We start from the raw sequence: 14,147 nt of genomic DNA, 5'->3' as shown, positions 1-14,147 counted from the left end.
TTATTTTTGCTTAAAAAATGTTTGTTTTTATTTTACATTTTCTTTTTACTGTAATATTTTGTTAGTTTCATGAAGCTTTTTTTTCTTTTTTTTCCTTTTTTTGTTCTTGAGACACGGTCTCACTCTGTCACTCAGGCTGGAGTGCAGTGGCGCAGTGTCAGCTTACTGCAATCTACACCTCCACAGGCTCAAGCAATCCTCCCACTTCAGCCTCCCGAGTAGCTGGGACCACAGATGTGTGCCACCACTCAGCTAATTTTTTTGTATTTTTGGTAGAGACAGAGTTTCGCCATGTTGCCCAGGCTGGTCTCAAACTCCTGAGCTCAGGCAATCCACCAGCCTAGGCCTCCCAAAGTTCTGGGATTACAGATGTGAGCCACCGTGCCCAGCCACAAAGCTGTTTTTAATTTTACAAAAAAAATTTACCTTCAATGGGAAGGCACAGGCTAGATTAGCTATCAGGTTCCTTTGTTTTAGTCTGGAACTTTATTTACTCTACTCATTATCCCATAATGATCAGAAAGCTCAGAGTGTTAAGTAACAGATGCAGTGGATAGATATCATGACTGAATAAGCACAGGGTAATACTTTCAGACTGGTAGACAAAATAATACAAGAGATTGCAGCTCCCTTTGTGATAAAACAATTGGGAACTAGATTGAAAGGTCAGTTAAAGATGAAGCAATGGGCTGGGTGTGGTGGCTCATGCCTGTAATCCCAGTACTTTGGGAGGCTGAAGCAGGCGGATCACCTGAGGTTAGGAGTTTGAGACCAGCCTGGTCAACATGGTGAAACCCCACCTCTACTAAAAATACACAAAAAATTAGCTGGGCATGGTGGCACATGCCTGTAATCCCAGCTACTCGGGAGGCTGAGGCAGGAGAATTGCTTTAATCCAGGAGGCAGAGGTTGCAGTGAGCCGACATCGTGCCATTGCACTCCAGCCAGGGTGACAGAGTGAGACTCTGTCTAAAAAAAAAAAAAAAAAAAAAGGAAAGAGGAAGCAATAGTGAATTCCAATTGGAACCTCAATGGGAAATTCCTGAATGGATCCTAAGTCGTACCTCTCTCTGTCAGTCACAGTGGAGACTCTCCCTGCAGAAAGAAAGCTGGGACTCTGGGGCTGGGGCTGGGGCAGCACTTACTGTCTGATAGGTAATGACCAGTTGGATTACGGGCAGCGCATAAAACACAGCGATGGTGATGATGTTCCTATGCAGGCAGAAAGAACCGGAAATGGTTATTTTCAAATGAACAGTGGAGTCTTTGGTTAATATTTTTAAAAGAATGCTTCCACCCCATAAGTCCATAATTAACTTGCAAAAGTAACCAGAAGCTGATTATGTGGTTCCTGTTTCTCCAGTCATCCTCTCCCCTCTCTTGCATTGGGGCATTTGGTACACAGTATCTTGTGTAAAGGGGAATTAAAGAAGTAAAGAAAAGCTTCCCTTGGATACTTTTAGTTAGGGTGCAGAGGCAAAAACTGAAAATACTAACTGAAATGTATTTTTTAAAAAGGTTAATGATTGGTACCCAACAAATATTAGGGTTTCTTTTTTCTTTCTTTTCTTACAACCATTTGTAAAACAGTGTAAGTAGTACCTGCTTCTGGTTTAACCAAATCATTTATGAGGGCCTATCTCTTTAGGCTGCTGTTAGATTAAACATCAGAGTGTAAGTAATGAGTGACGGATCACGTGAAAGTGGTGTGGTTTCCAAACTGATGGTCCCACTATGAAATTTCATGTGGCCCCATTGTCCCTTATTTCCTTCTAAGATCTGCATGCAAGTAAAAGGGCATCCTTCAGGAGAAAATAAGGGGAGGAGCTGTCACAAGAGTAGAATACTCAGCTTGGGGGTTTCTGAGGGGAGAGAAGATTTCTTGCAAGGCAGCTCAGCCTCTTGGCTGGGAGGGAGGCTGTGTCCATGTGTGTGGCCATTGCAGGTCTACCGATAGTTGGCTGGTAACATCATCCCCTATGCCTGTGCCTCATTAAACACTAAAACCTTGTGCCTAAGTGGTTGTGGCTGTGACTAAGAAAACTATGTTTATTTAAGGGAACCATGGTCCTACTGGTCATCTACTTACCAAAAATAAATTTTATATTTTTTGCTGACAATTCTCCGGTCCTTCCTGGACAAATCTGACAGGTAAAGGAACATCTGGAATGCCAAATAAAAAGAGAATGCAAAACTGTACTCAGCTCTTTATGCACGAGATACGAAGGCAAACGTAACAAATGTCTCAATTTAAATTAAAATTGTTAAAATTATTCAAGCGATACAATTATTCAAATTTACTAAATTTGATTAAGTAAATCAAATTTACTTGATTAAAATTATTGAAGACTTTTAATGTTGTTTTTCCCATGATACCTTAATAAAAATCCTAGTATTTTCCTTGGAATATTAAGGATTGGCTGATGTGGGCAACTTATTGGGAGTCTTGAGTGCTTCTTATATGTCAAGAATTGATTTCCCAGCTTTCAGAGCTGTCCACTGTGTGGTTCTTGAACTACATAGGGCTGAAACTGTACGTTTCCCCTTCATATCTTTTGCTGGATATGACACAAAATAATAATCAGAAGCCAGAAACAAATCAGCTTTCCTTTTGAAAGATGATATGCACAGAACCAGGGAGCTTTCCCCAGTACACCCCTCAGATGAATCTTTTCTTCCATCTGGTTGGATCCCTTCCTTCTTTATTGCCTACAGTCAGCCACTTCAGACCTTAAGAGTGTTTTAATGCTCTGTGCTCTTTAATGTGCTCACTTTCTTCCGCAAGAAAAAAAAGTGCGAATTAACAGAGTATTGCTTTTAGTCTGTAGGTACATTTGATTTCAGTCTTCTGGGAAATTTGGCTTTCCCTGAAGGAAACAAAATAAAGGAAACTGAGGTATTGCTGAAGTTTATTCTACTGCCAAACTTTCTGCCCTCTCAAAGAGTACGGCGAGGCAGGGTGGGTACCTTGGTCCGGATGATGTTTTTATCACTCTCAATGTCTGGCATGGTGTCGAAGTCGCTCTCCTCCACGGAGCTGTCTGTGTCTGACTGGCCCGGTGGCCCACCATCGGGGGAGGACATCTGCCTTCCAGGACTGGAGCTTGACTCATCTGAAACAGAGACAACTCATCTGCCATCAAAAGTCGTGGAGAGCCTACGGAGCCCATTCGTCTCTGCAAAAAGCACAGTGCAGACTCATTCTAGGAAATATTGTGTTGATCCAAATGAACTCCTCATTCACAAGACCTGTTCTTTCTCTCAATTCCTTCTCAATGGACTTTTATTTTTCCTCTTCTCCTATTTTTATATTTCACTTGGCTATCTTCAGGACTGGACACATATTAGAATCTAAGGGCATCTGCTCTGTTAACTATTTGGATACAAAAATAATATTGTACTTATATTTCATGTTTCATATGTTAAAATACGAACATAAATATATACAAATACACATGCACATCGCTATGTATAGCATCTATTGCATATATGTGTGAGCCCACACATATCTAACAGCTATACATTTCTCATGGGTAAAGTATTTGTACACAGAAATCACCCACATGCTGTATCTATGATTATATAATGAAAACAACATTCTCAGGAAGAAGAATCCTTCTGTTCCCATGAATGTTTCCCAGAGCAGATGGAGATTTATGCAGCTTTTTGGGCACATGAGCTGAGCTTACCTTCCGCTTTATTTCTTCTGTTCAGATGGTTTCTTAAAAATCCTGTTCTTACAGAACTAAAAATAAGTAGTCTGCACTGAGCCCACATGCTTCTCAAAGTTACAGAATGATAGGGCAGGAATACAGGATTCCCAGTCCCTCTACACTGACATTTTAAAGAGCACCATTCATAGGTCCACAAGCAATATGGAAGGGCAGGCAGCTCAATGTGCTTCTACTCTAACAAGACAGGTCTAGGATTCCATTCTTTTCAGCCCACTTAAGGAACACTGGGGTTTGCCATGTGAACGACTGGGTGGCAGTGAGCAGGTTCAATTATGAAGTCAGCCAAAATGAAGGCTTGGTAGGCTACTGCCATGTTCACCTGCAGCACTGCCTCAGTCTTCTGATCGCCCCTTACTCCACTGAAACCTGAGAATGAAACAACTGGTCAATTGATGTCAGGCTCCCTGGGACACATCTTTCATGCCCTAAACCCAGGCTGGATATGAAAAAGTCCCTTGGGGGCCTTAGTATTAGATGGCAACCATTGAAGGAATTCTGCCAAGTGGGGCTAGCAGATCCAAGAAACAGAACAACAGAACTGGAGAAAGTTAGAGCTGGGAGGAAGCTTCCAAATCTCCAAGCAACTCATCTTACAAATAAAAGACAATCTCATAGGATAGCTGCTTTGCCCACATTCCCAGTTATTAGTGGCTGGAATGCCTTTCTATCATATTCTCTGCAGAATTAGGAAACACTTTCATGAACAGACCTGGTAGGACATACCTATTGTCCCATAATTGCTCCCTTCGGGTGTGCTGGCTGCAATGGGATGAGATGCCACCATATTTCCAGAGCCTGTTAAAAAAAGTGAAGAGGAAAACACTTTACGTCCAGTTGCTAAAACAAAACAACACTATTCTAAGTAGCTTGAATCATCAGGGCACATTATTTTAGGTTTGATTTTCTTTTTACACTAATACAGGAGTCACCAAAACTATGACCCATCTGCCAAATCTAGCCTGCCACCTGTTTCTGTATGGCTCTTTAACTAAGATTAGTTTCCAAACCTTTAAATGACTGGGGAAAAAATCCAAAGAAGAATAATGTTTCATGACAGGTAAAAATGATACGAAATTCAAATTTCAGTATTTATGTATAAGTTCTACTGAAACACAGCCATCATTTCCATTGGTGGACAATAAAAATATTCAGTTTTGTAAGCCAACTTTGTAGGTTTTTAGCATGTTTTAAATTTTTTATGTGTCCATTAATTTCCCCCATAAAGAAAAATAATTAAAGTGTAAACTCAAAACCTTTAGCCAGGTTTTGGACTTAAACTTTAATTATAAGGACTAATGCAATGGCCTTGGAGATCCAATTTCTTTTCTTCTTTGGTGGTTTAGCCAAGAGCTGGCTCAGCTGGACAGCAAGGCTTCTGGCTAACGCAGCATTTTTGGCAGCCTAAGCTGTTCCCAGGGCCCTTAGCACACAGATCTTGGCCTTCAAAATGCAGACTTTGGCCCTCAGAATGCATGCTCCCTGGCACTGTTACTAGGCTTGGAGATCCCCTCATAAATTTCTTCTTATTTAGGGAAATTAGGTGTTCCCTGGCCTTTCTTGGGCTGACCCATAAGTATGTAACATGTCATCAATACCATCTATGCTTTTCATCCAACTTCAAGTCAAAGAAACAGGTTACCTTCAGATTGTTAAGTATGAGAGATCAAATCTTTCGAGCACAGTAACAGTGCCATGTGAAGATGTTGTGTGCAATTTGCCTGACTCTTTTTGACTTAGAACAGATTTGGCCATAGTTACAGCATAGAGCTTTGCTGCTGCAACTGCTACTGCTGCTGCTACCAGTACTACCTCTATTACTACTGACTGATGTTTATTGTAGACTTACTGTGTAGGACAGTCTTTTAAATTCTTTCCAGGAATTTACTCTTTTAAATTTTCAACAACCCTAGGAGGTTGATAATATTATTATCACCATCTTAAAGATGATAAAAGGGAGATGCTGAGAGATCATGTAATTTGCCTGGTCACTCTGAGAGTGGACGGATAGTGTTTCATTGTATTGATCTCGGTGAAAACTTATTTTCTTTTTATGAAAAATTGTTATTATTTCTTGGGACAGGGTCTCACTTTGTCACCCAGGCTGGAGTGCAGTAGTACGATCTTGGCTCACTGCAACCTCCACCTCCTGGGTTCAAGCGATTCTCCTGCCTCAGCCTCCTGAGTAACTGGGACTACAGGTGCACATCACCACACCTGGCTAATATTTGTATTTTTAGTAGAGACAGGGTTTCACCATGTTGGCCAGGCTGGTCTTGAACTCCCCACCTCAAGTGATCAGCTTGCCTTGGCCTCCCAAAGTGCTGGGATTACAGGCATGAGCCACCATGCTTGGCCTAAAAAATGATTTTTAATTGTATATATTAAGATGTACAACATGATGTTTTGATATTACATGCACATATTGAAATGATTGCTATAGCTAAGCAAATTAACACATCCATCACTTTCCATAGTTCCCTCTTTTTTGTTGTTATAAGAGCACCTAAAATCTACTCTCTTCACAAATTTTCAATATAGAATGCAATATTATTAACTATATATATTCTTCCTACTGTATACTAGACTTATTCATCCTACCTGCCTGCAGATTTGTACCTTTTGACTTACAGCTCCTAATTTCCTCCCACTCCCTGTCCCTGATATCCACTGTTCTACTCCTTATTTCTATGTATTTTACTTTTTAAAAGATTCCACATATAAGAGAGACCATGCAGTACTTTGCTTTCTGTGTCTGGTGTATTCCACTTAGCATAACATCCTCCATGTTTATCCATGGAAGGCATATTGTTGCAAATGGCAGCATATCCTGCTTAAAGGCTGAATAACCTTCTGTTGTGTTAGACAAAACTTATCGTTTTAACTGAAAAGACAGGAATTTTCCTTCAAACAAGAACAATTGGTAGTAAATATGTTACTTTCATATAGTGCTCAAGAATACCTTTCTAAAGAGACAAAGAGGTTGAGGCTCATTTGCATCTCCACTGTAATAAACTCACATTTTAAAAAAGCACAGCTTTTGCTTTTTAGATTGGCAGCTGCTGCCTGCCAATGATTACCCATTGGTGTGGGTCATCCTGCATCTTCTTTCTGTTTAGTTTATTGCAGGAAGTCTCATGGAACCCCTGGGTTGCTCTTATTCCTAGATGATGTTGTAGGTCTTTTACATTCCCCTCAGTATCTTTCACATTTTTCTCTTTTCAAGCTCCCTATTTTATTTTATTTATTTATTTCTTGAGACTGGGTCTCACTCTGTTGCCCAGACCGGAGTGCAGTGGCACAATCATGGCGCACTGTAGCCTCAACCACCAGGTTCAGGCGATCCTCCTGCCTCAGCCTCTTGAGTAGATGTGACCACAGGGTCATGCCACCACACCTGGCTAATTTTTCAAAAATTATTTGTAGAGACAGAATCTCCCTAGGTTGACCAGGCTGGCCTCCAACTCCTTGACTCAAGCAATCCTCCAGTCTTGGCCTCCCAAAGTGCTGGGATTACAGGTGTGAGCCACCATGCCTGGTCTAAGCTCCTTATTTTAAGTCACTAACCTATGTCCCTTATTTGAAATGTAATTTTGAAAATTATTAAATGTGCAAATAGTAAATGAAGAATGACACTAAAATCACAAAATGCTGAGAATATTATCATATATTTTACCATATATTTTATCATATAATATTACCATATGTTTTAAAGATGATAAAAGGGAGATGCTGAGAGATCAAGTAGTTTGCCCAGTCACTCAGATAGTGGATGGATAGTGATTCCTTGAATTGGTCTCAGTGAAAACTTGTTTTTATAAAAAAAGATTTTTAAATTGTATATATTAAGATGTACAACATGATGTTTTGATGTTACGTGCACATAGTGCATTTTGGTGTCACTGGAAGTCCTCTGATATGGGAAGTTGAAGTTTGTGTAAGAAAATACTGGAGTTCAGTTGTAGCAGGAGGTCGAAATTGTTCGTGGGAGCCAATGTTCTCTGTCTGTGTGTGTCATCAAAAGAAAAACAAAAACCAAAAACTAAAATCAAAGCAAGTGAACAAACAAAAACAATCAGTGTTTTGTTAGGTGACAACTTCACTAAAAAGACAAAGCCAGCTGTGTAGGTCTGTTCAGACTTTAAGGAATCACTGATTTCTGTTTTCTGCTCTGGCTCATCACTGAGCATGATCTGGTTTTGATGTTGTTGCTGGCTCTGTTCATTTTGAGGCAGCTGCAACATCATGGGTTCTGTGACAGATAAGAGCACCAAGATTTTCATGTGCAATACCATTGCCAGCATGCAAAAATGTTTTCATTCTGTGGACTTTTATATGCACCAATTAAATATGAGATTGGCCAACATGGGATAACAGTATTCTTTTCATTTTGCTTATGTCTAAAGCCTTTTAAGAATGCAAAAACCAAGGCATTTCCTTCTAAACGTCAAGTATGGTCTGGGAAGGCAAGCCATATCTATATTTAACTGTATAGTACATAGAAAGCAGAATTCAACACAAAATATCAGCTTATAAGACAGACCAAGATGTTCTGGCTGCAAATAGCAGACACATACGATTGTGAATGATCTCATCTTAATGAGGAAACTTGTTTTGATATGTGTTTCTCTGAGCTTGAGCCCCCTGCATCTGTCTACTTCACTGACATAGAACAGGATATGCTTGCACGCTTGCTTTTTATGGTAAATGCCTTATGTGAGGAGAAAAATTTCGTTTCATTTTGAGCATGTTTGCGTCTTTCAGGGACTTCATATTTATAGTTGCCTTGTCCCATTATGTCTCTGAAGACTCAGCAGGTTGGAAGCTGAAGAGGGAGCCAGAAATGATGGGAACTAGCTAGCATGATTTTTTTTTTTTTTTTTTTGAGATGGAGTCTTGCTCTGTCGCCAGGCTGGAGTGCAGTGGCATGATCTCGGCTCATTGCAACCTCTGCCTCCCAGGTTCAAGTGATTCCCCTGCCTCAGCCTCCTGAGTAGCTGGGACTACAGGTACATGCCACCATGTGCGGCTAATATTTTGTATTTTAGTAGAGACAGGGTTTCACAATGTTGGCCAGGATGGTCTCAATCTGCTGACTGTAGGCAATCCACCCGTCTCGGCCTCCCAAAGTGTTGGGATTACAGGTGTGAGCCACCGTGCCCGGCCAAAATTTTATTTTTATGCCAATTGCCTACCTATCCCAACTTAGTGTCACGTTTTGTTTCAATAGTTGAAGAAAAAATGAAGAAAACCATCATCTTTGCAGATGGATGTAAAAGTAAAATTCCTCTAGAGGAAAAAGCTGGACAAGAAAACTAGAAAAAGGAGAGTAGAGATCTAGGACTAAAATTTGAGACCCTTTGCACTGAATGGCCTGCATTCCTTGAGTCCTCCAAATTCAACACTCTCCTTGTCTTATCTCCACCAGATCTTGCTCTTGGCTAAGAGGCTGGTTCAGTAATGGCTGTATCCAGGGAAGGATTGGGTTGGCCATTTGGTTCTTAAATCTACAACCGATTAGGCCTGCCAAGCTCTTGCACTTGAGAAAGTAACCTCCTCTTCTGTTGTACCCCAGTTCCTGGTGGCAACTCAAGGGGTCCCAGAGGCCTGTTGGGGAGGCTTCATTATTTTTCTCAGCTGGTAACTGAATTTCTGTAGAGGCTCTTTAACAATGATGTGAAATGTGGGGTTTCTCTCTGATAAAGCCAGTGGAGGAAATGGTTTTAGAGCACAGAGCCTTTCTTAGTACCTCTCAGATTCTCACAGATGTCCTGTCTTTGGTATTAAGGATAATTAGACAATGCAGGGTCCAGTCATTCATAGTACAGTAAAAAAGTCCCTTCAAGTCCCCTGGAGCAGCTCTTTGCCAACACTATTTCCATCTCACCCAGGCTCCAGGGTCTAATCTTCTTCTTCATCCCATGAAGTATCAAATACCTTTTTTTGCTTTTTATTATAGTTGGAGCTAACATGGAGATTTTCACATACAGCTTAATTAAATCACTTCAGGTATATCAAAGAAAAACAAATGCAGAGTAGCCCACAGATTTTCTGAGTGCATCCTTCCTAACTCCAACAGAGCTGCCACCAATTTGGCAACCTGTAGGGACCTGATTCCATTTCTTCCACTTCAGTCACGTCTAAGGTGAAAGCATTAGGCTAAGTTCCACAGATATCTAGCTCCACAATGATGTGGGCAGAGACCGTATTAAGTCTAGTGGGATCCTCTTCCCCTTTAAGAAGCTGCTTCTAGCATTTTCTCTGGATATAAGCACCCAAGGCATTTCCTGTAACTCTGAGCTCCATCGAACTTCCTGTGCCCCATGGTCATGCTGATCCTGACCTTGGGAGAGAAAGACATTTCTGTATCCTTGTTTCTTCCCTGAATGTCTGTTGCTAGCTTCCAGATATGGTCCTTACTTGCCTCTGTCTCTTGCTCCTTGTTGATTTCTCTACGCTCTGTTTGAGATGCCTAAAAAAGTCACTGGTTCTTCCCTTGGGCAGTGCTTGTCTTCTGCTCTTGGTTTAAGCATCTAGGTCTTGACTCACCAGTGGTCATGACATTGGGGGTGATGCCATCATTCCCTGTGGCCTCTCTACCTTACAAAGGTTCCTTATTTTCTTCCTATTTCAAGACTTTTGTGGTGAATATTCCTATTCCCTACTTCTTACCTAAGCTGGTGTGTTATTTAAGTGTTCTCATGTGTTTAGGTCCACGGTTCTCAAACAGGGGGATGTGGGGAAAGAGTTTTGCCCCCAAAAAGACATTTGGCAATGTCTGGAGGCTTTTTTTTTTTTTTTTGAGACACGGTCTTGCTCTGTCACCTAAGTTGGAGTGCAGTGGTGCGATCTCAGCTCACTGCAGCCCCAACATCCTGGGCTCAAGCGATCCTCCCACAGCAGCCTCCGAAGTAGCTGGAACACAGGTGCACACCACCACGCCCACCTAATTTTGTTTATTTTTTGTTTTTATAGAGACGAAGTCTTACTATGTTGCCTAGGCTGGTCTCAAACTCCTAGGCCCAAACAATCCTCCCACCTCGGCCTCCCCAAATGCTGGGATTACAGGCATGAGCAACTGCACCAAGCCTGGAGGCATTTTTAGTTGTCCCAAGGAGGGGCAACTCCTAGAATCTAGTGCATGGAAGTGAAGGATGCTATTAAACATCCTATAAGATACAGAATAGCCCCCAACAACAAAGAATTATCTGGCCTATAATGTCAATAATATTGAGTTTGAGAAACTCTGGTCTTAGAGAAGAGGACCTAATCTTAATTCTAAAAGTAGGTTTGTCTGATGTGTAGGTAAATCTGTTCTTTGCAGTGACTGGTTTAACAATAAGTGTATGATTCACTCTAGGCCAATGAAACACAAGAAGTTGCTGAGGGCTTCTGAAAAGGTCCTTCCCTCTGGTGCTGTCAGGTGAAGGTGTGAGCCTTAACCCATCTCACTGCCAGCCCTGGGAGTAAATTGAAGCCAAGGGAATGGCAGGGAAATGGACCAGAGCCACTGGACTCATCAATCCTGAAGTACATCTTTTGGCTCTACTTCCAGAGCTAGGAGTCTCTTTCTTGATTAAGCATGTTTGAGATTTTTTTTTCTTGTTGCTGTGGTTACCTACAGCCACATGAATCTCAATGATGCATCTTTACTTTTTTTGGTCACTCATTTGTTTCCGCTTACCATCAGAAGGGTACCTCCAGCTCTTAGCTAATTTTCAGAGCCTCCCTGAAACTGGACAATGATCTGGCTCAAGTCCCAGCTTTGTCCACTTATGCTTCAATGTTCAACAGACCCTTCTGAATGCAGAATTCCTTCAATAAATATTATTATAATAAAAAGACTTCACTCATACTATAAAAAATAACAGACTATCCATTCAGAGGCTACCCAATGGGATTCAATCGATTGGATGTAGGCCTAAGTTCAACTAGGCCTAAACTAATCACAAAACTTGGAGGCACAAAACTTTTTTCCTGTAGGAAAAAAGATGACATCCAGAGAGCAGACAAATTCATTTGAACATCTGACGACTAAAAGGGAGAGGAGCATTTAGCACTTTAAAGCCACGAGAGCAGGTGTTCTTTTACAGTCTTTTATATTGACAGCTGAATGTTTATAAAACAAAGTGCTTGGGTGGCTGGAAAAACAGGCATGCTGACATTAAGGAAGACAAACATTAAAAAAAAAAAAAAAGCAAACTCTCCAGCAAAGGGAGCAATGATCCTGCTGGAGGGGGGTAGGGAGTGAGTTAAAGTCTTTCTAAGATTCTGTGGCCTCATTTAAGTGTGGAAAACACACACCTAAACATCTGCTATGTATGACTTAAAAATCAAGTTCCACTTCATATTCCTCTTTAACCAAATTCTTGCTCTATGCCAAATAACTTATGAGCACTGAGTTTATGTTTTTCAAAAATGAGGACATTTAAATTTTTAATTTTGTTAAAAAGATCAGGTCATTGAATTCTTTTGTTCAAACTCTCAGAGTGGAGGAAAAGGCATAGTACAATTGCTGGATAGTCAATTACTCTGGATTCCCCCAAGTTATTATACTCTTTATTATACTTCCTAGGGTCAAGTATTTCAGATTTCTAGACACTTAAAAAAGCCTCCATCTTAGCTTGGGAAAAAGTAAACCATGTATCAGAGTTGGCACAATACATTCTTAGTGTTGTTCACAAATCAGCTTTGGGATAGGACAGGTATGAACAATTATGTCCCAGAAAAGGTGAAACTTTTAAAAAAGATGAATGGCTGACCAATGGTCTGTGATTACAAGGGACACTCCTAGTAAAGGTTTTTAGTGTGAGCTCCACGTCTCAGTAATTATCAACTACAGCAGCAGTCTCCAACATTTTTGGCTCCAATATTTAGGGACTGGTTTCATGGAAGACAATTTTTCCACAGACGGGGGTGGGGATGGGTTATGGCATTAGATTCTCGTAAGGAGCACGCAACCCAGATCCCTCACATGCACAGTTCACAATAGGGTTTGCGGTCCTATGAAAATCTAATGCTGCCACTGATCTGAGAGGAGGTGGAGTTCAGGTGGTAATACTTGCTCACCTGCTGCTCACCTCCTTCTGTGCAGCCCAGCTCCTAATAGGCCACGGACCAGTACCAGTCCATGGCCTAGGGCTTGGGACCCCTTGAACTATAGAATTGGTTTTCACTAGCTTTGCTTTCCAACTGCAGGCTAGACTACTCTGTGGGACAGGAATCAAGGGAGGGTTTGTAAATTGCAAAAGGCAGAGAGGTAAAAGAAGCATGAAATGGGATGTTGCCACACTATGCGACACCATTCTGAATTGAAACCAAGCATTGCTCTTACCATCACTGGACCCAAAGCTTCCATCAATGGATTTTCTCTGAAACCTGCAAACAAGCACATACACATGCTCCTAAGACAGTGAAAACCTCAGCATTTTACATTTGTCCCTTATAGATTTTGTTGTGGATTTGTCTACTAGGATCTCTTCAAAACATGTCTTTGGGGCCAGCTGCGGTGGCACACACCTGTAATCCCAGCACTTTGGGAGGCCAAGGCAGGTGGATCACAAGGTCAGGAGTTCAAGACCAGCCTGGCCAATATGGTGAAACCCCATCTCTAATAAAAATACAAAAATTAGCTGGGCGTGATGGCAGGTGCCTGTAGTCCCAGCTACTTGGGAGGCTGAGGCAGGAGAATTGCTTGAACCTGGGAGGTGGAGGTTGCAGTGAGCTGAGATCATGCTACTGCATTGGGCGACAGAGCGAGACTCCATCTCAAAAAAAAAAAAAAAGAAAAAGAAAAACAAAACAAACAACAACAACAACAAACAAACACATGTCTTTGGATATGGAGAAACTGGAACTCATACATTGCTGGTGGGAATGTAAAATGGTGCAGTCACTTTGGAAAAGTTTGTCAGTTTCTCAAAAAGTTAAAGAGTTACCATATATCCCAGCAATTTCATTCTCATGCATATACATCATTTATTCATTCATCAGTTTTCAGATGTAATTCACATACCATAAAATTCACCCTTTAAAGTGCATAATTTAGTGAGTTTTAATATTAGATTGGTGCGAAAATAATTGTGGTTTTTGCCTTCAAAAATAATGGCAAAACCGCAATTACTTTCACACCAATCAAATACATTCACAAAGTTGTACAGCTCCCACCACTATCGAATTCTAGAATATTTTCATCATCCCCAGAAGAAATCTCAAACCCATGACCAGTCACTCCCCATTCCCCACTCCCCATCCCCTGGAAAACACTAATCTACTTTCTGTCTCTATAAGTTTGCCTATTTTAGACATTTCATTAAAAATGAATTATATTACATGCGAACTTTTGTGTCTAGTTTCTTTCACTTAGTGTAACGTTTTCAAGGTTCATCCATGCTGTAGTATGTGTCAGTACTTCAG

The 14,147-nt window shown here is 41.0% G+C and overlaps 1 protein-coding gene and 1 non-coding gene across 6 annotated transcripts in view; both read right to left on the bottom strand.

Annotated features, from left to right (window-relative positions):
* SIDT1 (SID1 transmembrane family member 1) overlaps positions 1–14,147 on the bottom strand; it is a 95,400-nt gene that overhangs the window by 21,678 nt on the left and 59,575 nt on the right. For all 5 annotated transcript variants that reach the window (XM_063704037.1, XM_004036073.5, XM_004036072.5 and 2 more), the window contains 5 exons: positions 13,066–13,109; positions 4,458–4,529; positions 2,968–3,113; positions 2,090–2,163; positions 1,146–1,212 (listed from right to left, as the gene is read on the bottom strand). In XM_063704037.1, coding sequence (XP_063560107.1) covers positions 1,146–1,212; positions 2,090–2,163; positions 2,968–3,113; positions 4,458–4,529; positions 13,066–13,109 — 403 coding nt within the window. The remainder of the gene's footprint in view (positions 1–1,145; positions 1,213–2,089; positions 2,164–2,967; positions 3,114–4,457; positions 4,530–13,065; positions 13,110–14,147) is intronic.
* MIR4446 (microRNA mir-4446) lies at positions 11,156–11,264 on the bottom strand. Its single transcript, NR_106342.1, has one exon. It is a non-coding gene; the product is annotated as a microRNA mir-4446 (primary transcript).

Source organism: Gorilla gorilla, chromosome 2 (assembly GCF_029281585.2).
Source record: "Gorilla gorilla gorilla isolate KB3781 chromosome 2, NHGRI_mGorGor1-v2.1_pri, whole genome shotgun sequence".
In the NCBI taxonomy this organism is placed as follows: domain Eukaryota; kingdom Metazoa; phylum Chordata; class Mammalia; order Primates; family Hominidae; genus Gorilla; species Gorilla gorilla.
The sequence above is the reverse complement of the archived record's forward strand: the minus strand, read 5'-3'. Positions and strand labels throughout refer to the sequence as shown.